The sequence below is a fragment of the Pristis pectinata genome, chromosome 33 (assembly GCF_009764475.1).
Source record: "Pristis pectinata isolate sPriPec2 chromosome 33, sPriPec2.1.pri, whole genome shotgun sequence".
Lineage (NCBI taxonomy): Eukaryota > Metazoa > Chordata > Chondrichthyes > Rhinopristiformes > Pristidae > Pristis > Pristis pectinata.
The window spans coordinates 2953890-2978260 of record NC_067437.1 but is presented as its reverse complement, the minus strand read 5'-3'; the positions used below and the strand labels follow the sequence as shown (position 1 = coordinate 2978260).

General features: G+C 46.8%; 1 protein-coding gene across 1 annotated transcript in view; it reads left to right on the top strand.

Annotated features, from left to right (window-relative positions):
- Positions 1 to 24371, top strand: part of mybpc2a (myosin binding protein Ca) — a 76744-nt gene that overhangs the window by 45802 nt on the left and 6571 nt on the right. The window contains exons 18-26 of the mRNA XM_052042949.1: positions 1789 to 1948; positions 2489 to 2593; positions 3851 to 4039; positions 5457 to 5591; positions 8061 to 8228; positions 9762 to 9850; positions 11918 to 12113; positions 22319 to 22458; positions 23251 to 23410. Of these exons, the coding sequence (XP_051898909.1) occupies positions 1789 to 1948; positions 2489 to 2593; positions 3851 to 4039; positions 5457 to 5591; positions 8061 to 8228; positions 9762 to 9850; positions 11918 to 12113; positions 22319 to 22458; positions 23251 to 23410 (1342 nt within the window). The remainder of the gene's footprint in view (positions 1 to 1788; positions 1949 to 2488; positions 2594 to 3850; positions 4040 to 5456; positions 5592 to 8060; positions 8229 to 9761; positions 9851 to 11917; positions 12114 to 22318; positions 22459 to 23250; positions 23411 to 24371) is intronic.

Genomic DNA, 24371 nt, shown 5'->3' with positions numbered 1-24371 from the left:
AAGCTGCATGACAAGATCCCTACCCTGGGAACACAAGAAATTCTGTAGATGTTGGAATCTGGAGCAACACGCTCAAAATGCTGGGTCTTGACCCAAAATGTTGACTGTTTATTTCCCTCCAATAGATGCTGCCTGACCTGCTGAGTTCCTCCAGCATTTTGTGTGTGTTGCTCAAGATCCCGACCTCAATAGGTCACTTGTATGTGATTCCAGTTGTCCAGCTCTTCCCCTGAATCTTTACATCCACCTGGATTCATGCCTCATCCAAAAGACAGCGTTGCCAACAATGCAACACTCTCTCAGTCATAGTCATAGAGTTATTCAGCACAGAAACAGGCCCTTCAGCCCAACTCATCCATGCTGACCAAGGTGCCTTCCTAAGCTAGTCCCACTTGCCTGCATTTGGCCAATATCCCTCTGAGCCCTTCCTATCCATGGACCTGTCCAAATGTCTTTTAAATGTTGTCATTGTACCCCCCTCTGCCACTACCTCTGGCAGCTCGTTCCATGCGCCCACGACCCTCTGTGTGAAAAACTTGCCCCTCAGGTCCCCTTCAAACCTTTCCTCTTTCATCTTAAACCTACACCCTTTAGTTTAGACTCCCCTAACCTGGGAAAAAGACGGTGAGCACCCCCCTTATCCATGCGCCTCATGGGAAAGTAGTCCCAGCCTATCCAGTCGCTTTATAACTCAAACCCTCCAGTCCCGGCAACATCCTGGTGAATCTCTCTCCAGCTTAATCACATCCTTTCTGATGAACCAAATTTTGTGCGCAGGATTCTGAAGAGGGACTGAAAGAATGACCTCGTGGAATTGCTGCCAGATGAGTCACAGCTGGGACACAGCTTCTCCGGAGTGGATCAGGGCTCATACTGCTCCCGGGTCTCCGGAGGGCCCTGTTTGTCACTCCCGAGGGACCACTTTCCATCTTGGAACCAAGATGATGTCACTGGGAATTACCCTGGGATTCTCCTGACTGATGTGTAGCTGCATTAGCTGATTGGGGGATCTCCAAGCACACATTGCAAGTGGAACTTCCCTCAAAGTTTATTATGTGTAGCAAGGGAAAAAAATCTTCCTCTCCAGACAACCTAACTCAGTTGAGTGATAGAAACTGAATATTTCTACTAATGCTATCTGTACTCATGGCTGGCAAGAGAGGTTCAATTTGCTATTGGAGTAGAACCTCATAAAACATTACCAATAAGAAGAGCAAAGCAGAGATTTGGAAGGATTTGCAAAGAGAGAGGGGAATTTAAGAGAAAATTAACAAGAGACATTGGGTTAGATGTGCACCCAGCCCCCATCTGTCACGTACCCCCATCAGGATCCCCGTAGCCACACCAACATTCTGCTGCCGACACTCAGGGGGTCTCGCTGATGGGACGGGACGGGACGGGTGGTCCCATCAGCGATCCCACCATTGGCTGCTTTGCTGAGGCAGTGGGAAGTATAGTCAGAGTCCATGGAGGGGAGGCTGGTTTCTGTGGTGGGCTGGGACTTCCTCTGATCTTTATAATTGCGGTGAGTGACCCTACCCAGATTCAGAAACAGCTTCTTCCCCTCTGCCATCAGATTTCTGAACGGTCCCTGAACCCATGAACACCACCTCGTTATTCCTTTCTTTTTTGCACGACTTATTTATTTTGTAATTTAGAGTAACTTTCTGTCGTTGCTCTGTACTGCTGCCGCAGAACAACACATTTCACGTCATATAGGTCAATGGTGATAAACCTGATTCTGTACCAAACCTCTTCCTCATTGTCGCTCTTTACTTTTGTCCCCAGGAATTCACGCAAACTGAGGGCCGTTGTCGTATTGAGACTAAGGAGACCCACAGCAGCTTTGTCCTGGAGGGAGCTATGAGAGAGGACGAGGCAAAGTACAACATTTTGGTCAAGAACCCAGCAGGCGAAGATAAAGCTGTCATCTTCATCAAAGTTGTTGGTACGTCTTGCTGCTGGGGGTGGGGGGGGGGGGTGGGCGTGGTGGATTCGGTTCAGAGAAAAGATGTACAGTCTGTTCGGGAAATGGGGGGTGAATTGGCCAGCAAAGCAAACCATTTCTGATTTGGTAAATAGGTTTATTTTTGATTTTTTTGGGGGATGATCATTTTGAAAAGGAAATTGAGATACCTGGAAGGTTTTCCACTCATAAAGAATTATTAATTACTGCCACAGTTGACGAATTTGCGTCGTTGGCAGTGTCTGAGTTTACATCATGATCCCAACCCCCTCTGCATCTTTTCCTGTGTCTGGCTTAGAACTTGTATGTGACTGTTAAAATATAAATGGTAACTATTTTTAATATAAAAATATAATGACAGTTACAGAGTCAAAGTTTAATTGGTCGTTAACAGGGCTTTGAAATTTAGGCTAGTGGAACCCAGTAATTTTGGCCCATATATTTTCTGCTCAGTTGTGATGTGGGGCTATTACTTTCCATTGGTGAGCGAGCAGCCTTCACCATTATACCTTTGTGTTGTAGATGTCCCCGATCCTCCTGAAAACGTCAAGATCACTGGCATTGGAGATGACTGGTGCACGGCAGCATGGGACGTTCCGAAGTTTGACGGTGGCCAGCCCATTACAGGTATGGATGTGGCCCAGGTTCCTGCCACTTAAAATAGGAATCAGAAAATTTGTAGAGAACGCCTCCTTGCCATAAAGGCAGTGGATTAGTAAACTTGGATGAACAAAGCCATAGGGTGTCTCCCAGCACTGGAAAAATTAGCTGAGGGGATAAAACACCATTTTTGCAATGATTACTGGTGTAGACGTGCAGATCGATGACAAGAAAACTATCTCTGCAATCAAATGTTGAACCAGCCTGGAAGTTCACCAGAGTGATCCATAAGTAAATTGAACCCTATAGAAGTGTGTAAGGTTATGAGAGGCATGGATAAGGTGGATGGTAATAGTCTTTTTCCCAGGGTGGGGCAGTCCAAAACTAGGGAGCATGCACTTAGGGTGAGAGGGGAAAGATTTAAAAGGGACCCGAGGGGCAACTTTTTCACACAGAGGGTGGTGAGTATATGGAACGAGCTGCCAGAGGCAGTGGGTGAGGCAGGTACAACAGTGTCATTTAAGAAGCACTTGGATAGGTACATGGAGGGGAGGGGCTTGGAGGGATATGGGCCAAATGCAGGAAATTGGGATTACCTGCGTGGGCACCGTGGTCAGCATAGACTGGTGGGGCCGAAGGGCTTGTATCCATGCTGTGTTACTCTATGAGTCTAAAAAGTCCATTCAGCCCATTGAGTCTCTGCTACCAACCCTATCCTCCACCACCCCCACCTCCCATCTATTTCCCAGCAGCCTTCTAGAGTCATACAGCGGGGAAATAGCATTTTTGCCATGGTCCACATCGACCATCAACCACCCATTTACATTGGTCCCATTTTATTCTCCCCACATACCCATCCAGATGCCCCCCAGATTCTACCCCTCACCTACACACCAGGGGAAATTTACAGTGACCAATTAACCCACCAACCCGCACGTCTCTGGAATGTGAGAGGAAACCCACATGGTCCCAGGGAGAACATTCAAACTCCACTCACTGTGGCTTAGGTCAGGATTGGACCCAGGTCTCTGGAAGTCTGAGACAGTGGCAGTAACTGCTGCGCCACTGTGTTCTAGTCTTTACCATAGCGTAACCCATGTCACGTCTTATTGGAGTCCTCCTATTCCACATTAGTCAGAGGAAGATTCCTGTTATGGGTTCGGAGAGAGTCTGGGCGATTTTGTGAGGGAGGGAGGCTCCAGCGAGGGGTCTGTCTCATTGTATTACAGGGAGAGGCTCCACAGCACTGGACTCAAGGAGACATTTCTTTTCTTCCTCCTGCAGGTTACTTACTGGAAAGGAAAAAGAAAACCAGCACAAGATGGATGAAGCTGAACTTTGAGCCCTTACAAGAGAGGAGCTTCACAGCCACCCGGATGATAGAGGGTTGTCTTTATGAGATGCGAGTGTTTGCTGTCAATGGGATCGGTACCTCCCCGCCAAGCGTTTCCTCAAGGCCATTCATGCCCCTTGGTAAGTGAAGGGACGGAGTCTCGGTGGCAATTGGCAGTGTCTGATGCGGACAATCAACCATCTGCTGGAGGAACTCCATGGGGCAGGCAGCATCTGTGAGGGGAAACGGACAGTCGACGTTTAGGGTCGAGACCCTTCATCTGGACCGGAAGTCCACATGAAGGGTCTTGACCTGAAACGTTGACTGTCCATCTCCCCCCCCAGATACTGCCTGACCCACTGAGTTCCTCCAGCATCTTGTGTGCAATAAGTTGTATTGAGTCAAGAAGCCCTGATACAGGGTTTCGACCCGAAACGCTGACAGTTCCTTCCCCCCACAGATGCTGCCTGACCCGTTGAGTTCCTCCAGCATCTTGTGTGTTGCTCCAGATCCCAGCATCTGCCATCTCTTTTGTCTCCATTTTGCTTGAGCAACTCAGCGGCTCGAGCAGCATCTCGAGGTTGGTGGGGTAGAGGAATTGTTGACGTTTCGGGTCAAAATCCTGCATCAGGGCATGTTTGCTGCTCTGGATTCCCACGCCTGCGGTCTCTTGTGTCTGCACTTGATGGTAAAGTTGAATTTGTCATTTGATCCATGTTGTTTAGGAAGAACTTCTGTTCTGGAGGAGTTTGTGCATCATGGGTTTGGGCGTTGTTGGCACCAAGTCAGTCAGGGTATTGAGTACAGGAGTTGGGACGTTATATTGCAGTTGTATAATTCGTTGGTGAGGCTGCACTTGTAGTACTGTGTACAGTTCTGGTCACCCTGTTATAGGAGAGACGTGGTTAAACTGGAAAGAGCGCAGAAAAGATTTACGACGATGTTGCCAGGACTAGAGGGACTGAGTTACAGGGAGAGGTTGGCCAGGCTAGGTCTTTATTCCTTGGAGCGTTGGAGAATGAGGGGCAACATTATAGAAATGTTTAAAATTATGAGAGGCACAGATAAGGTGGACGGTAACAGTCTTTCCCCCAGGGTAGGGGAGTCCAAAACTAGGGGGCATAGGTTTAGGGTGAGAGGGGCAAGATTTAAAAGGGACCTGAGGGGCAACTTCTTCACACAGAGGGTGGTGAGTGTATGGAACGAGCTGCCAGAGGAAGTGGGTGAGGCAGGTACAACAGGATCATTTAAGAAGCACTTGGATAGGTAAATGGAGGGGCAGGGCTTGGAGGGATATGGGCCGAAAGCAGGAAGTTGGGACTAGCAGGGTGGGCACCGTGGTTGGCATGGACTGGTTGGGCCGAAGGGCCTGAGTCCGTGCTGTATTGCTCTTTCTTTTTCAATCTTTTTATTAATTTTCAAATTAATACAGATTAATACATATAACATTGGTAATTATACACGTAATAGCTGTATTGCTCTATGACTCTATGACTCTGTCCCGTGGGACAATGCCTGTACTGAATCTTGCACTAAGTATCTGTTTTCCATCTCCAGGCACCACCAGTGAGCCAACACACTTGACGGTTGATGATGTGACTGACACCACCACCACCCTGAGGTGGAGAACACCGGAGAAGGTCGGCCCTGGTGGATTGGACGGATACCTGATTGAATATGCAAAGGAAGGCTGTAAGTGCCAGGCCATTAATTGGTTCCATTATAGCTGAACTCTTGAGACGAATTCATCCTTGAGAACATGAAGAGAAGACGTACCACCAGCGTTCAGCTTATATTCCACTGTTATCAGACTCTTGAACGGACCTCTTGTACGCTAAAAGATGAATCCTTGATCTCCCAATCTACACTTTATTTGTCTCCCCTCACAGCACTTTCTCTGTAACTGTAACACTATACTCTGCATTCTGTTTTCTTTTTACTACCTCGATGTACATGTATGGAATGATCTGTCTAGATGGCAAGCAAGGAAAAGGTTTTCACCGTATCTCGGTACATGTGACAGTAATAAACTAACATCAAATACCCAGAGAGGAACTGAAATGAGGATTTAATTGGATTTAACTCTTGCATCCCATTTCACTATCTCTGAATCCTAACTTGGTAAATTGGTTTGTTATTGTCATGTGTACTGAGGTACGATGAAAAACTTTGTTTTGCACGCCATCCAGACACATCATCTCATCACTCCAGTACATCGAGGTAGTAGAAGGGAAAAGCAATAACAGAATGCAGAATATAGTGTTGCAGTTACAGAGAAAGTGGAGTGCAGGTAGACAGTAATTCTTAGAGTCATAGAATTTAGATTTAGAAGAGTAGAATGATTAAATCGAGGTAATGAGCAGATCCGCAGAGAGCAGCTTGCAACGAATCGCCGTGCTCCAGTGCCAACATACATCACTAATTGACCCGAGCAAATGCTCAGACCAGCAGCACTGTTAGCTTCCCTCGCCAGGCAGTACCTTCTGCTGCTCAGTGGTGTAGCCCAGTGATCACGAAGGAGATCTTTACACAGAGGTTGTGGAGTGTGGACGATGAGATCTGCTCTGGGGGTGGTTGGGTGGAAGTCACTGCATCTCTCAAGGGTACCTGGATCAGTGTTGGCAAAAGACAGAGACTGAGGCTGTGAACAATGCCCTGAGCTCTCCAGTTCACTTGTGGGTTTCTCAACTGAAGAGCTGATAGAACTGTGATGTGCTGAATAACCTGTTTGCTTCAGGAAGCAGCAGGAGCAGATGATGGGTCAGATAGAAGGAGGTCCTGAAATACTTTAAAATAATGAGATTATATTATTGTTTTGTTTTACTGAACTAGAACGTTACCACTGCTTGCATCTTGTAGCATGTGGCTGATGAAGCAAAGAGACACCTTTCAGGCTCCCAAGCGCATTGCTCTGCATCTAGCACCCAGCTGAGTTCTAACCACTTAAGGGAAGCCCCTGTTGCATCTTGTAGGTGCTCCTCAGTTTCAAGTTCAAGGGCCTGGAAAATACAACATAACAACAGCAGTGACTCCTGAGTCATAGAGTCATACAGCACAGAAACAGGCCCACTGACTCACTTACACCAAACCATTTTATTCTCCCCACATTGCCATCAGCTCCCCCCAGCTTCCACCCCTCACCCACATGCTGGGGCAATTTACAGCGGCCAATTAACATACCAGCTTGCACATCTTTGTGATCGAACATAGAACATAAAACAGTACAGCACAGGAACAGGCCCTTCAGCCCACAATGTCTGTGCCGAACACAATACCAAATTAAACTAATGCTTTCTGCCTGCACGTGATCCACGTCCCTCCATTCTCTGCATGTTTATGTGTCTAACAGCCTCTTGAATGCCACTATCATATCTGCTTCCACCCCCACCCCTGGCAGCCCGTTCCAAGCACCCACCACTCTCTGTGTAAAACAAAATTTGCCCCACACATCTCCTTTAGACTTTCCCCCTCTCACCTTATGCTACGCCCTCTATTATTTGACATTTCTACCCTGGGACAAAGACTCTATGACTGTCTACCCTATCTATGCCTCTCACAATTTTATAAACTGCTATCAGTTCCATAAACTTCTAGCAGGGATGTGGGAGGAAGATGGAGCACGGGGGGGAATCCCACACGGTCACAGGGAGAACATGCAAACTCCACACAGACAGTGCCCAAGGTCAGGATTGAACCTGGGTCTCTGGAATGTGAGGTATCAAGATTGGTGCCAGACGAGGGGTGGGCAGCATTTGTGTTCTGATCTCTCTCTCTCTTGCTCTCGCTCACACACACACACACACACACACACACACACACACACACACACACACACACACACACACACACACACACACACACACACACACACACACACACACACACACACTCTCCTTCTGACAACAGACCAGACCCCAGGGAGACTTTGAGCCACTGGTGTGCGCAGACTTGAGGTCCCGGGCAGAGCGGTTGTCAAACCAAGCCATGATGCATCCAGATAGGATGCTTTCTATGGTGCATCAATAAAATGATTGTTATACTTATTATTATGATGTACACTGTTTATTCTGTGAGCTTCATGCAAACAAGGAGTTTCATTGCACCCTTGTGTATGACAATAAACTAATGGATTTTCATCATGGACCCTCTGCTTCCCTGCAGCTGATGTGTGGATTGCCGCCAACACTGAACTGGTGGAGCGTCTGGGGTTCACAGTCAAGAACCTTCCTACAGGGGAGAAGATTAACTTCCGTGTGCGAGCTGTGAATATTGCCGGCAAGAGCCCACCTGCTGTGCTTAGTCAGCCGGTCACCATCCGTGAGATTGTCCGTAAGTGGAACTTGCAGGTTGCAACCAAAACCAGGCTGCATAAAATTAGTGCACAAGTGGTGGGTCACCTCCCAACCCAGGCCGAACTGTGTGTCCTGGGACGGAGTTTGTGCTTATTGCCCTAACCCTCTGAGGTGGTGGAGGTTGTCGTCTGGGAGCTATTGCAGTCGCTCAGTCCCTGGTACACAGTGCGGCTGTGGGAGTGGACATGGTGTAGGGTGTAGGCTGTTCCTGTGTTGTACTGTCCCACTTGCCTGTGTTTGGCCCATATCCGTCTAAACCTTTCCTATCCGTGTACCTGTCCAAGTAGCTTTTCAGTGTTGTTAATGTACCTGCCTCACCCACTTCCTCTGGCAGCTTGTTTCACATACGGACCACTCTCTGGGTGGAAAAAGTTGCCCCTCAGGTTCCTATTAAATCTTTCCCCTCTCAGCTTAAACCCATGTCCTCTAGTTCTTGATTCCCCAACCCTGGGAAAAGGACTGTGCACATTCACCCTATCGATGCCCCTCATGCTTTTACACACCTCTATAAGATCACTCATTCTCCTACACTCCAATGAAAAAAGTCCCATCCTGTTCAACGTCTCTCTATAACTCAGTCCCTCGAGTCCCAGCAACATCCTCGTAAATCTCCTCTGCACTCTTTCCAGCTTTATGGTATCCTTCCTACAGCAGGGTGACCAAAACTGAACGCAATATTCCAAATGCGGCCTCACCAAGAGAGGACCGTATGTGGAGAAGTTGAGGCTAATAGCATTGGTGCCTTTGAGGGTGGGTTAGATATGGACGTGGAGAAAGGAATAGGGTGGAGTTAGGTGAAGAGTAGTGGGAGGAACATAAACCCTAGCATAGACCACTTGGGCTGAATGGCCAGTTTTAGAGCTGTCGTTTCTTTTAACATTAAATATAAATGCGAGACTTCTTTCTTTATATGGTCCAACCATGTTCTCAGATCCAATGCCCTTCAGTGAAACGCTTTATTAATGTAGTCACAGTTGTAATGTTGGAAGTGTTTGTGCACAGTAAGATCCCACAAACAATAGTGAGACGCTAAACAGATAATTTGTTTCAGTGGCATTGATGGAGGGATAAATACTGGCTGAGTACCAGGGATAACTTCCCTGCTCTGATTTGAAACCTTTCACATACCCCTGAAAGAGCCTCAGTCTAATGTCTCATCTGCAGGCTGGTACCTCAGGCAGTGTGGCTCTCCCTCAGTACTGCAGTGGGAGTGTCTGGTCGGATTCTCGTCCTGCAGTAGGGCTTGAACTCACAGCCTTCTGTGAGAGTGCTAAACCACTGATCCCTGACTGGAAATGATTGGTATGACAGAGTAGGAGACAAAATAAAGACCAAGTAATGAAGAGGAAACTGTGTCAGAGAGACTCTGTCAGGCAGTAAAGAGGAGGAATCTTAGCTATGCTTGAATCTTGAGAGTTCTGTACAACCACTAGCAGTTTGGTCATCTGGACTGAGTTGCTGCTTGTCAGAGTTTCTGATTTTTCCCATTGGTTTTTGTTTGGCCATGTAGAACACCCGAAGATCTGGCTGCCACGAAAACTGAGGCATACGTACATTAAGAGAGTTGGTCAGCAAATAAATATTATGATCCCATTCCAGGTGAGTAATTACTCTGTGTGTGTGTGTGTGTGTGTGTGTGTGTGTGTGTGTGTGTGTGTGTGTGTGTGTGTGTGTGTGTGTGTGTGTCCACAATTTAATCAGGAACAGGCCCTTCTGGCCCACGATGTTGTGCCAAACTAATTAAACTAGTAATTAAATCTCTAACTGAATTAATCCCTTCTGCCTACACAATGTCCACATCCCTCCATTCTCTGCACATCCATGTACCTGTCTAAGAGCCTCTTAAACACCTCCATCGTATCTGCCTCCACCACCACCCCTGGCAGCACATTCCAGACACCTACCCCTCTCTGTGTAGAAAAAACCTGCCCCGCACATCTCCTTTGAACTTATCTCCTCTCATCTTAAATGCATGCCCTCTGGACATTTCGACCCTTGGAAAGAGATACTGGCTATCTATCTATTGCCTCTCATAATCTTATAAACTTCCCCTCAGCCTCCACAGTTCCAGAGAAAACAACCCAAGTTTGTCCAACCTCTCTTTATAGCTCATAGTCTGTAATCCAGGTAGCATCCAGGTAAACCTCTTCTGAACCCTCTCCAAAGCCTCCACATCCTTCCTGTAAGGGGGAGACTAGAAATGAATGCAATACTCCAGGTGCAGCCTAACTAGAGTTTTATAAAGCTGCAACATAACTTCACGATTCTTGAACTCAATGCCTTGACTAATAAAGACAAAGGGATTAGTTATATAAAGCAATTCCAGGAATAAAATAATCCTGGTTACATACAGCAGTGTGATTATGGTTGAGATAATCATCTCCACTTAGACTGGTAGTCATTAAATACAGTCAACATATTGTCCAAGTGCTCTCCCTTGAGGAAAGTATCCCATTACATGGAGCCTTGTTGAGATCAAACCTGGAGAACTGTGTACACTTGTGGTCTCCTCACCTCAAGATGGAGATATCTGCCACAGAGGAAGTGGACCAAAGATTCACCAGACCAGCTTCTGGGATGACAGGTCTGACATGTGAGGACTGAATAGGCAAGGCCTCTTTTTAGAGTTTGGAAGAATCTGTGGTGATCTCATTGAACCGTACAATGTTGCTAGCAGGCTGAACAGGTAGATACAGTAGGGATGTTTCCCCGAGGAGCACAGAACGAGGGGTCACAGTTTCAAAATAAGGAGTGGGCCATTTAAGACTGAAATGGGGAGAAATTTCTTCAGGCAGTTGGTGGGTGAACCTTTGGAGCTCCTGTTTGTGCGCTGTGGAGGTTGATTGAATGCTAATGTCAAAATCAATCAACAGTCAATGATTGCAAAAGTGAGATTGATAATTGAATATTGAGGAATTAATGGAAAGGAGGAAAGGGACAGTAAGCAACATTACACTAGAAGATTGGCCATGACCTCACTGAGTAGGGAGCAGGCTTGAGGGGTCAAACAATCTCCTCCAGCTCCTGTTTCTTAAGGTTTCATGTTATTCCAGTTGGGTGAGCTGCTGGACTTAACAGTGCCAACTTAACCCAGCCTGAGTTGATGCAGGAGCTGATGGGGCAAAAAGCTAAGTGATAATCGGTTTATTACTGTCACATGTACCGAAATGTAGTGAAAAGTGTTGTTTTACATGCCATTCATACAGATCATTTCAAATATATGTACATTGAGGTAGTACAAAGGAAAAGCAATAACAATGCAGAATATAGTACTGCAGTTGCAGAGGAAATGCAGTGCAGGTAGACAATAAGGTGCAAGGGCCACGACGAGGTAGGTTGAGAGATTAAGAGTTCACTGTTATTGTACAAGAGTCTGATAACAGTGGGATAGAAGCTGTCCTTGAGCCTGGTGGTACGTGTTCTCGAGCTTTTGTATCTTCTGCCTGGTGGGAGTGGGGAGGAGAGAGAATGTCTGGGGTGGGAAGGGTCTTTGATTATGTTGGCTGCTTTCCAGAGGAAGTGTAGACAGAGTCAGTGAAGGGGAGGCTGGTTTTCGTGATGGACTGTGTGAGGGAAACAAAATATTTCCCAATTAGTTGAGCTCATTCATAATCGCACTTGGCCGCCTGAGTTCAACTGATCTGCTTGAACCTTGAACCTCCTCAGGGGAAGCCGCGACCTCTGGTCACATGGTTGAAGGATGGGAAGCCCCTGGATACCAGCCAGGCCAGTATCCGCAACAGCGAAGTGGACACGATTCTCTTCATCCGACGCGCAGAGCGCAGCCACTCCGGGACGTACGAGCTCAGCGTTCAAATTGAAAACCTGATCGACAAGGTGACCATCAAAATTCGGGTTGTTGGTAAGTAGCACTAACTGGGCAAGGCTTTTAATCATGGAATGCAATGGTAACTTCCCAGCTTTAATGGTGGGAGGACTTGCGCTGAAAGACCCTTCAGCAGGTTGGATTCTGGACACAAACAAGTGACGGGAAGGGGGTAGATCAGTCTGTCCGCCACCAAACCAGAGCGGCTGAAACTTCCTGACTAGCTACCTCACGCAGAGAATTAAATTCTTTGTTATTTTATTATTTGTTGATCTCAATAGAATATGGGAATTGGGGGCAAGGGCAGCTTTAATTGCCCAACACTGAAAGTGGTGCTGTGTTGTCGTCTTGAACGTCTGCAGACTTTTTTGTGGAACTGTTCCCACAGTGATGTTGGTAAGATAAGATATCTTTATTAGTCACTTGTACATCGAAACACACAGTGAAATACATCTTTTGCATAGAGCGTTCTGGGGGCAGCACACAAGTGTCGCCACATTTCTGGCGCCAACATAGCACGCCCACAACTTCCTAACCCGTACGTCTTTGGAATATGGGAGGAAACCGGAGCACCCGGAAAAAACCCACGCAGACACGGGGAGAACGTACAAACTCCTTACAGACAGCGGCCGGAATTTAACCCGGGTCGCTGGCGCTGTAATAGTGTTATGCTAACCGCTACACTACCGTGCCTGCCCAGGATTCCAGGATTTAAATTCAAGTTTATTATCACAGGCATACATACCCAGGGTATAAGTGCCATGAAAATTAGCTCTTTGCAGCAGCAACACAGTTAAGTACAAACATTACAAACATAAGTTAAATTAACATAAGTTATACATAATTTACATGACAAAACGAGAGAGAGAGCAAAAATATATAGTGCAAGGTAGAATTAGGGTTTTTCAGGTCAGTTCAAGAACCTGAGGGCAGTGGGGAAGAAGCTGTTGTTGAACCTTGAGGTGTGGAGTCTTCAGGCTCCTGTACCTCCTGCCTGGTGGCAGCATCGAGAAGAGGGCATGGTCCGGATGGTGGGGGTCCCTGATGATAGATGTCACCTTCCTGAGACATCGCCTCCTGTAGATGTCCTCAATGGTGGGAAGAGCTGTACCGGTGACGGAACTGGCTGAGTCCCACTGCTCTCTGCAGCCTCTTGCGTTCCTGTGCATTGGAGCCTCCGTACCAGCGCGTGATGCAACCAGTCTGAATGCTTTCCATTATACATCTGTAGAAGTTTGTCTGAGTCTTCGATGACATGCCGAATCTCCTTAAACTTCTAAGAATGTAGAGATTGAGACCCCAAGACTACGAAGGAATGGTGATGTATTTGTATCCAAGTTGTGGTTTTGGAGGGCAACATGCAGGTGGCAGTGCTCCTCTGTTCATCACACTTGAGTTCATCCAACATGGTCCCAGAACACCATGGCAGCTTCTAAGCAGGTCACCCAACACTGTAATGTTGCGGTTAGGGTTATTGTGGCCTTTCCTGCAGCATTGGTGTTGGAGGCTGGTATGATAATCCAAGACCTTTGCTGGTAGGTCAGGAGATGGTGGATGGAGACACAGGAGACGGCAGACACTGGAATCTAGAGCAACACACAATCTGCTGGAGGAACTCAGAGTGTTGAGCAGCATCTGTGGGGAAAGGAATTGCCGATGTTTTGGGTTGAAACCCTGCGTCACTTTGAGTCCTGATGCAGGTTTTTGACCTGAAACACTGACATTTCTCTCCCCGCGCCCCCCCCCCCCAACAGACGCTGCCTGTCCCACTGAGTTCCTCCAGCAGATTGTGTGTTGCTCCAGATTCCAGCATCTGCCGTCTCCTGTGTCTCCACTCATGGGCAAGGTTGGACCCAACTCCACACAGTTAGTTAATCTGAGATAAATGCAATATATTTCTATTGTGCCTTTAACACTGAAGCATCTAGGATTGTTTTTCATGGACATATTCAGAAAAAATTAAGTCTAAACCACATAAAAATATAAGAACCAGGAGCAGGAGGTACCACTGGCCCCATTCACCTGCTCAGCAATTTAGTAAGAACATGGCAGATCCAACTCTGGTCCCAACACCACTTCCCACCCTCTCCCAACCCCACAAGTTCAAGTACCTGTCACCTTGACTTTATTCAGTAATTCCCCCTCCACGGCTTCCTGGCGTAGAGAGTTCCAAAGAACTCTGACCCTCTGATCCATCTTCACATCCATATGACATGGGTGACTCTCTCTGGAAACTTTGGCCCTAGTTCTAGATCCCTCCCACCAGGGGAACACTACCCAGCATCCACCCTGTCAGTCCACCTCTTATGTGTTTCAATAAGGTCACCTCTCATTCTTTGAAACTCCATTGAGTAGAGGCCCACCCCGCTCATCGTTCCGTCATACAACAAACCTTCTCATCCCAGGAATCAGCTGCGTGATGCTCCTTTGCACTGCTTCCGATGCAAACATATCCTTCCTTAAATATGGGGGAAATAAACTGTTCCCAGTGCTCCTGGTGCAGTCTCACCAGTGCTGCATAAAGGCTACATTAAGTCTCCTTACTCTTCCGCTCCATACCATTTGCATTGAAGGCCAACGTTCCGTTAATCTTCCCAATTTCTAATAACCTGTTCAGTGGGGAGAGCAAAACCTTGGTGAATGAGGTGTTAAGGAAGGGGGAAGGAGGTGGACTGGGAGCCCAGGAATGGACAGAGAGAATTCCAGATGTTGGGACCTTGGATAATTAGCTATGGCCTCCATTAATGGAGGGGTCATGGAACATAGAACAGTACAGCACAGTCGGACCATGATGTCTGTGCTGACAACGGTGCCAAATTAAACTAAACCTATCTGCCCGCCCATGATCCATATCCCTCTATTCCCCACACATTCACGCATCTGTCTAAATGCATCTTAAACACCACCATTGTATCTGCTTCCGAACTCGAAGTGATCAAGGGTCTAAGATTGGGGGAGTGGGATCTCTGGGATCAGCAGGGAAAGAGGAGATTACAGAGTGTGGGCATGGAGGGGTCTAAAACTGGCACGAGAACTTTAAACATGCAATGTTCCCTGTTGGGGAGACATTGTAAGCTGGTGAGAATGGAGAGATGTTTGAAGAGGGAGAGATGTTTGAAGAGGGAGAGCTGAGGAACCGTGTGAAGAGCCTGTTGGGGCGCTCTAGGATGACCCTCCTTCCTACTTGGAGAAGTTGCAGTTATCCCTCACCTGTCAACCTCTCCGATTCATTGTGGCTGAGACGGGAACTTGGTGCATAAGGGGATCTAGAGGTGCTGACCGGGATCAAACCTTTGAGCTGCTTTTAAAAAAGGACTTGTACTATAGTGAACTTGGCAGTGTTGTTCTCAACTCTGTCTGTCCCAATAAAGGTGAAATGTTCCAGAACTACATAAGCCTGTTGTGGCTGTAAGGCCAGCCTGTTGCATGAGAAAACTTGGCCTTGTGTAAAGGACACAAAGACTCTTTAATTGAAAGGGTGAAGACAGAGAGTTGGAGCCAGGAGATATTTGTTTACATGAAGTAATTGAATGCGGATCTCCAGATTGATTAAGGACAGCTAGACCCAAAGGGAGGGATCAAATGTAGGGAGTTATGATCAAATAAAATTGGAGCTATTTATGTCTGACAACACACTCAAGACTCAAGGCCACATAACCCACGGCTTGTGTAAAGCTGACATCATTTACATTTCTCACTGCCACGTTTCCTGATGCAGATCTGCGCCAAAGCTCCCCGCACTCAACACTTGTGAAGGACACCTTTGCATCCCTCACTGAGTGACAACTTGTATGTATATAGGACCTTTGCCATAGTCAGCACCCCAAGGTGCGAGAGAGGCAATTAGGTAAAAATAGCCACCGAACTGAAGATGGGAATATTAGGACAACTGACCAAAAGGTGGATTTTAAGGAATGACTTGGAGGAGGAGGTGGAAAGCTGGAGAGATTTAGGGAGAGATTTCCAGAGTTTAGGGCTCGGACAGCTGAAGGTGGGGTGGCCAACAGTGAGACAAAGAGAAACTTGGAAGTGCAAGATCATTAGGATCAGGATGTTTCTTTGATATTTAATGAATGGATATTTAAAATCCAAGATAAGATTCTGTCTCTGGAGCAGAAACTGTTTGATGCACAATGCACCTGCTAAACTCGTACGCTGCCCGTCTCCAGAAATGGTGCTGCCTCCCCCGAGAGAGTGCGGCTGATGCCAGGCTTCTGATGTTCTTTCCGACAAGATCACGTTACAGAAACCTGTCAGTAATTCCACTCCATCCCTGTGCACCGAGCCCAATGTGTAAAATTCGGCGTACGAGACCAGTGAAGGGACCCCTCCTCCCTTCCCCTAGAAGGAAATTTGAGAGCAATTTAAAGGTCTTGTAAAGGCCATGTCCCAACGTCTGATAGCCCCTGTAAAATGTGACCTGCAGGATATCCAAACACAAAAGGTCAAGTTCATAAAAGGCCAGAGAGTGATTTATTGGCACAGCAAATGAGAGGGATTGGATGACTGCTTGGGTTACACTCACTTGCCATTAGGAAGTTCCTTTCCTATCCAGCAGGTGTTGGAGGTGGATGCTTGAGTTTTCTTGCAAGACAGTAAAACTCTGATGACTCAGCATCCTGTCTTGATCCAACCACGTAGACGCCACGACCAAGAAAGCTCACTAGCGCCTCTACTTCCTCAGGAGGCTAAAGAAATTTGGCATGTCCCCTTTGGCCCTCACCAGCTTTTACAGATGCGCCATAGAAAGCATCCTATCTGGATATATCACGGCTTGGTACGGCAACTGCTCTGCCCGAGACCACAAGGAACTGCAGAGAGTTGTGGACACGGTTCACCACATCGCGGAAACCAGCCTCCCCTCCATGGACTCTCTACACTTCTCACTGCCCCAGTGAAGCAGCCAACATAATCAAAGACCCCACCAACGTGGACATTCTCTCTTCTCTCCCTCCCATCGGGCAGAAGGTACAAAAGCCTGAGGGCACGTACCACCAGGCTCAAGGACAGCTTCTACCTCACTGTGATAAGACTATTGAAGGGTTCCCTTATACGATAAAATGGACTCTTGACATCACAATCTACCTCATTATAGCCTTACACCTCATTGTCTGCCTGCACTGCACTTTTCCTGTAACTGTAACACTTTATTCTGCATTCTGTTTTGTTTTCCCTTGTACTACCTCAATGCAGAATAAAGTTTTGGCACAGACTAGAAGGGCTGAATGGCCTGTTTTCTGTGCAGTAGTGTTCTATGGTTCTATAGTTCTATGCACCAATGTAATGAAATGATCTGTATGGATGGCATGCAAAATAAAGTGTTTCACTGCACCTCGGTGCTTGTTACAATAATAAACCAATTTACCAATCCTCAGGTGGTACTGGACCAGCAGACTATTGGATTTTACTCCTATCAGTACCCAAACATACTTCAACTTTTTTCACGTGTTACATAGGTAGTATAACAAACATTCCAGCGAACCCAGTGAGTTTAAAGGGAACAGGAAATATACAATTGGTATTGTTATTGGTTTACTATTGTCACATGTACCGAGCTGGAGTGAAAAAGTATTTTGTGTGCCATCCAGACAGATCATTCCATACATCAGTACATTGAGGTGATAAAAGATAGACAGCCAATATTGTTTTCCCAGAGTCGAAATGTCTAATCTTTATAAAACTGGTTAGGCTGCAACTGGAGTATTGCACTCAGTTCTGGTCGCCCCATTACAGGAAAGACGTGGAGGCTTTGGAGAGGGTGCAGAAGAGGTTCACCAGGATGCTGCCTGGATTAGAGGGTATGAGCTATAAGGAGAGGTTGGACAGACTTGGGTTGTTTTCTCTGGAGTGGTGGAGACTGAGGGGAGACCTGATAGAAGTTTATAAGAGGCATAGATAGAGTAGACAGCAGTATCATTTCTCGCAGCATTGAAATGTCAAATGCCAGAGGGCATGCGTTTACGGTGATGGGGGAAAGTTCAAAGGAAATGTGCGGGGCAGGTTTTTTACACAGAGTGGTGGGTGCCTGGAATGTGCTGCCAGGGGTGGTGGTGGAGGCAGATATGATGGAGGCGTTTAAGAGGCTCTTAGACAGACACATGAATGTGTAGAGAATGGAGGGATATGGATCATGTGCAGGCAGAAGGGATTCATTTAATTAGGCATCATTAGCTTAATTAGTTCAGCACAACATGGTGTGCTAAAGGGCCTGTTCCTGTGCCGTACTGTTCTCGGTTCAATATAAAAAGAAAACAGAGTTACAGTTACAGAGAAAGTGCAGTGCAGGTAGGCAAAGTGCTGGGGCCACAATAAGGTAGCCTGGGAGATCAAGAGTTCAACTTTTGCATACTCAAGGTCTGATCAAGTGCTTCAGATGCTGGCTCCAGCCACCAACACTCCCACATTCCTGACCCTGGTGTTCCAGACCTCACACCAGGCTCACAGTCCCGACTTCGGACCCCCAGCTCTGGCTGCACATCCTGCTCCCACTTGGGACCCCAGCTCACATTCCAAACTATTGAGTGACCAGATGCAGGACTATCAGGATTTCCAAACAGCTGGGTGCTGGGTCATTGGAATTTTATTCTACCAGGTCCCAAATTTTCCACTTTAAGTTCCTTGTAGTAGGAGGGACATATACAGTATAAATAGCACCTTGAAAATTAGTCTAAACACTTGAAAACCAATGAATTACTTTGCGAGTGAAAACAAAGAATGCTGCGACCACTCAACAGGGCATACTGTCTGACCTGTTGCCTGTCTCCCGTATTTTCTATTTTCATTTCAGATTAGTTGTGGCCACCTCACTATAGGAAGGATGTGATAGCACTAGAGAGGGTGCAGAGGAGGTTTACCAGGATGTTGGAGACACAGGAGACTGCAGGTGCTGGAACCTGGAGCAATAAACAATCTGCTGGGGAGGAAAACTTCTTCAAGTTCAGAACTTCACAGTCCTGATGCAGGTTTTTGAACTGAAACATCGGCAATTCCTTTCCTCTCACAGATGCTGCTTGACCCACTGAGTTCCTCCAGCAGATTGTTTGCTTGCCCAGATGTTGCCTGGCATGGAGTGTTTCAGTGATGAGGAGAGACCGGAGAGGCTGGGTCTGTTCTCCCTGGAGCGGGGGGGGGGTTAAGACTGAGGTATATAAAATTATGAGGGGTATAGATAGGGTCGACTGGAGAAATCTTTCCCCCATATCAGAGGTAGATAACACTAGAGGACATGGATTTAGGGAAAGTGTGAAGAGATTCAGAGGGGATCTGAGGGGGATCTTCTTCACCCAGAGAGTGGGGAGTACCTGGAACACACTGCCTGAGAGAGTGGTGGAAGCAGGGTCACTGACAGTACTTAAGAGGTGTTGAGACAAGCACTGGAGTCACCCAGGTACGGAAGGCTGTGGGCCAAGTGCTGGGACATGGGATTAATGCAGACAGGTGCCCATGAATGCAGTGGGCCGAATGGCCTTTGTCCCTCCTGGGTGACTTGGTGATCGGGTTCCAGAATATGCAGGGTTTGTTTTGACTTCCAAAGCAATTGTTGGAAAAAGTAGAGCTGCTGTTAGAACGTCCGAAACATGGCAACTGATTTGTGCACAGCAAGATCCCACAGGCCACAAAATAGTTCTGATAAATTATCGTAATTAAATAAGTGCTGCAAAATCTATTTTAACGAAGGAGCGAAAGAGAAGGTGGACACAAGGGATTCTGCAGATGCTGGAATCTAGAGCAACACACACAGAATGCTGGAGGAACTCAGCAGGTCAGGCAGCATCTATGGAGGGAAATAAACCTGAAATGTCAACTGTTCACTTCCCTCCACAGATGCTGTCTGACCTGCTGAGTTCCTCCAGCATTTTGTGTGTGTTGAAAGAGAAGGTAGAGCCATTACCCAGGTAGAGCCGTGACCCTGACATCGGTAGTCGGGAAAATGCTGGAACCTTTCTTAAAAGGTTGACGTGAAGGTACTCAGAAATAATTGAGCAGGGTCACCATGTGCTCGTGAAGAGGAAATGATGTCTCACTAATCTATTAGAACTCTGGTGTTGTATCTAGAAGGGTAGATGAGGGGGAGCTAGTGGATGTGATATATTTAGGTTTTCAGAGATAAGGTCCCACACAAGAGGTTGGTGAATAAGGTTAGATAGAGTGGAACTGGTGTGCAGTAAAACTCTAATTGTCTGGAATCTGATTGTTCAGAAATCCTAACAGCGTAGTATCTGGTTCACTTAGTTCAGAGTCTGAGCCAGGGGTCCAGAGTGCAAGTAAGAGTGTGTAACTGGAGTCAGGGTTCTAGAGAGGGACCAGGACTAGGTGGGAGATGGATAGCTCTGGAGTCAGGCAAGGCTGCCCTCTGTCCCGTCTTGTGTGTGTGTTGTATCGAATCTTCTGCCAAATCCATCAGGAAGGGCGCGGACATGAGGGATGACAATGTCAGGTGGTGGGGCCACTCAGATCAAAGCCTTCCTGTACATGGATGACAACACCATCTTCTGCAACCAGTTTGAACTGACCTCAGGGGCCAGAGTGAAGTGCAGGAAGAGCAAGGCCGTGCCCTTTGGTTACTGGCCCAGCCAATCCTGTTTCCTTTACCGTCAGGTCCGACCACCTGAAGGGAACAGAGGAGCCAGGGAACAGAGGAGCCAGGGCACGTGGCAAAGACCATCTGGTGTGTCACGGTCCAACGGAAGATTGGAATGTGGGACTGGTGCACTGCTCGATGGCGGGCAAGAACCTGGTCATCAGGTGTGAGTTGTTCTCCGTGTTGCTGAATGTGGCGCAGGTGTGGCCTGTACCCAGCTCTTCCGCCGTGGCAGTCTCACAAACCACGATGGATCCTGTGGGGTGGTTCCCTGAGCAAACTGTCCAAACCACCTGGCAGAATGCTTCATTGCCACAACGCACCAATAAGCACCAAGACCTTGCTGGGCTGGCGGTGAGAGGGACCCTCCCAGTCAGATCCTTCCTGCACAGTCGGAGTCTCACTCCCAATACACACAGCCCTCGGGATGGCTGTGATGAGGATGAGACAGTTGCTTACCTCTGTGGACTGTGCGTATGCAAAGAATGTTTGAAAAAGGATACAACAGTCCTTGTCTGGGTACATCCCCAGCAGCTGCGTGACAGAGTACTCTCTGATCTACGGGCTGTTTCCGAGGACACACACCGAGACAGGCATCAAGTGCTGCTGGAAGATCATCAACTCGGCCAGAGATGCTCTTTGGTCTGCCTGAAGGTTGCTGGTCTTCCAGTGTAAGGAGGTGTCTGTAAGGGAATGCTGCTGACTGGCACATTCCAGGCTGCAGGAGTATGGGAAAGTTCACACTGAAGGCTCACGACTTTGTTTGGAAGGACTGTAATCTAAGGTCCTGCTGCTACTGGGGACTTAGGGGCTGGGTCCTGTGTAACAGCCCCGCAAACACTTTGACCGTGTATTGTTTAAAGAGGCTGTAGGAGTGGTACTGGATGACAGTATGACTGTAAATAAAGCTATGCATTTGTTGTGTTCCTTGTACTTTTTTTTAGGAATAAAATTTATTTTTGAAATAAACAATAGTTGCACATGTTGGCTATTCTCCATTGGCTGAAGAACTTGGTAATTGGTTTGTTATTGTTACTTGTACTGAGATACAGTGAAAAGCCTTGTTTGCACGCCATGCAGACAGATCACTCCATTCATAAGTACACCGAGGTACTAAAAAGAAAAACAGAATGCAGAATTTACTGTTACAATGCAGTGCAGGTGGACAAATAATGTTCAAGGGTCACGATGAGGTAGATTAGGAGATCAAGAGTTCATCCTTAGTGTAGGGGAGACCGTTCAACTTGAATTTATATTGTTCTTTCATGACCCTTGGCTTTTAAGCTGTTGTTCTTCATCAGCAGCATACTGAAGAGAGTTATGGTAGAACATGGAACAAACTCCCACTAACAGCGATTTGATAATCACCGTGTTTGGCGGCTGTAGTTCAACGCTGAGTGTTGGCCAAGACATCAAGGGAATCATTCTCCACCTTTACTGTCTGCTTGAGAGGGCAGAGGGGGGCTGGTTTTAAGGTTTTTAAGATAGTACAGCTTCAGTTACGTGCTCAATCCACAAACGTTTCATTCTGAGGTAAGAGTAGCACCCCCTGGGACTTTTGGTTTCAGTTTCCTGCTGCTGAAAAAATATACTTGGCTGATTTCATTCCTGGAAGCAAACTGCTTTTTCCTTGAATTCTCTTTTGTCTAAATTATTTCAGAGAAGCCCGGACCTCCGGAGTCCCTGAAGATCACAGATGTCTGGGGATTCAATGCTGCCATAGAGTGGAAACCACCAAAGGATGATGGCAACACTGAAATCATTGGCTACACCATTCAGAAAGCCGACAAGAGAACCATGGTGAGTGCGGGCTGTTGGCTGGCAAATGGGACTAGCTTGGATGGGCATCCTTTACGGCATGAACCAGCTGGGCCGAAGGGCCTGTTTCTGTGCTGTATGAGTCTATAACTAATTGCTAAGTTGATAAATTGGTTGATTATTGACACATGTACCAAATGCAGAATAAAGTGTCACAGCTACAGAGAAAGTGCAATGCAGGTAGACAATAAGGGGCAAGGCCATAACGAGGTAGATTGTGAGGTCAAGAGTCCATCTTATTGTATTAGGGGACTCTTATATCAGTGGGGTAGAAGCTATCCTTGAGCTTGGTGATACGTGCTTTCAGGCTTTTGTATCTTCTGCCTGATCGGAGGGGGGAGAAGGGAGAATGTCTGGGGTGGGAGGGGTCTTTGATTATGTTGGCTGCTTTACTGAGGCAGTGGGAAGTGTAGACAAGAGTCCATGGAAGGGAGGCTGGTTCCTGTGATGTGCTGAGCTGAGCTCTATAAGTACATCGAGGTAGTACAAAAGGAAAAGCAATAACAGAATGCAGAATATAGTGTAACAGTTCCAGAGAAAGTGCAGTGCAGGTAGACAATAAGGTGCAAGGGCCATGACGAGGTAAATTGGGAGATCAAGTGTTCATCTTTATTGTACAAGAGATCCGTTTAAGAGTTAAGAAGGAGAACATTTGAACACTGAGGGGTTTATATCATTTGAGGAGAAACCTGAGTAGATTTTGAACATCATTTCATGTGTGCCTGTGCTAAGATTTGATCAAATAGTAAAAATATTACCACCCTTTGCATTTAGGAATGGTTCACAGTGTACGAGCACAACCGTAAAACAAGTTGCACTATCTCTGATCTCATCATGGGCAACGAGTACTACTTCCGTGTCTTCAGTGAGAACATCTGTGGCCTGAGTGATAGCCCCAGGGTATCCAAGGACACAGCCTTCATCCAGAAAGAAAGTAAGTGTCAGGATTGTCGCTCTGGTGGCAGATTGTTGGAGTGTCACCCAGATACCACGGTGATTGAATGTACTGTGTGACATGGGATGGCTGTGAACTGCCTCACAATACTTTTCTTTCCATGGACTAACCCAGCACAATCCACCATGGACTAATATGCCATCTTTTGTCTTTGGTTGTAGTTCAAGTCCCACTCTAGGATCTGAGCAAATAATCTTAGTGGCTGCCTCAGTGCAGTATTGGAGAGGTACATCACCAGCAGACATGCCATTTCAGGCAGAAACCTGAGGACTTATCTGCCTTAACCCCACAAGATATTGTTCAAGTAGAAGTTGACAACCTTCCTGATGTCTTGACCCTCATTGATCCTCTGATCAACGCCACCAATAGATTAGATGGCCTCATTACTGCTTGTAGGAATGTACTGACTAACAGTTGGTCAGCTTGCTTTCTGCCAGTGAACTGACACATTCCATCCGCTCCTTGTGCAGTACATAACGCACTCCCAGCTCAGGTGTGGCACAGGTTAGAGGTTAACCTCCATGTTCTGTCCTCCAATACCTCACAATGCTTTTCCTTCCAGGGACTAACCCAACACAATCCACCTTGGGCTAATGTGCCAGCTTTTGACTTTGGTTGTGGGTTCAAGCCGCACTCTTGGACCTGTGTTCTGTCCTCAGATAACGCACATATTTCCCAAAGCTCGATTTGCCTTTAGGATATGGCTTGATCTCAAAAGCCCCTGAATGTGTCACTACCTCCCCTTTCACCCTTTAAGAATCCAATATGCAAACTGAATTCAGGATGAGATGAGATATTTGATTCTGATTAATCAAGATTCACATCATTTGAAACCAGTACAATATTTTGGAAGGGTGTTTATGTTATTTGATTGTTTCCAAAGTTTGTAGTCTAAAATGATGTACCATCTTGCTAAATCACAATATGGTAAGTTTGCACG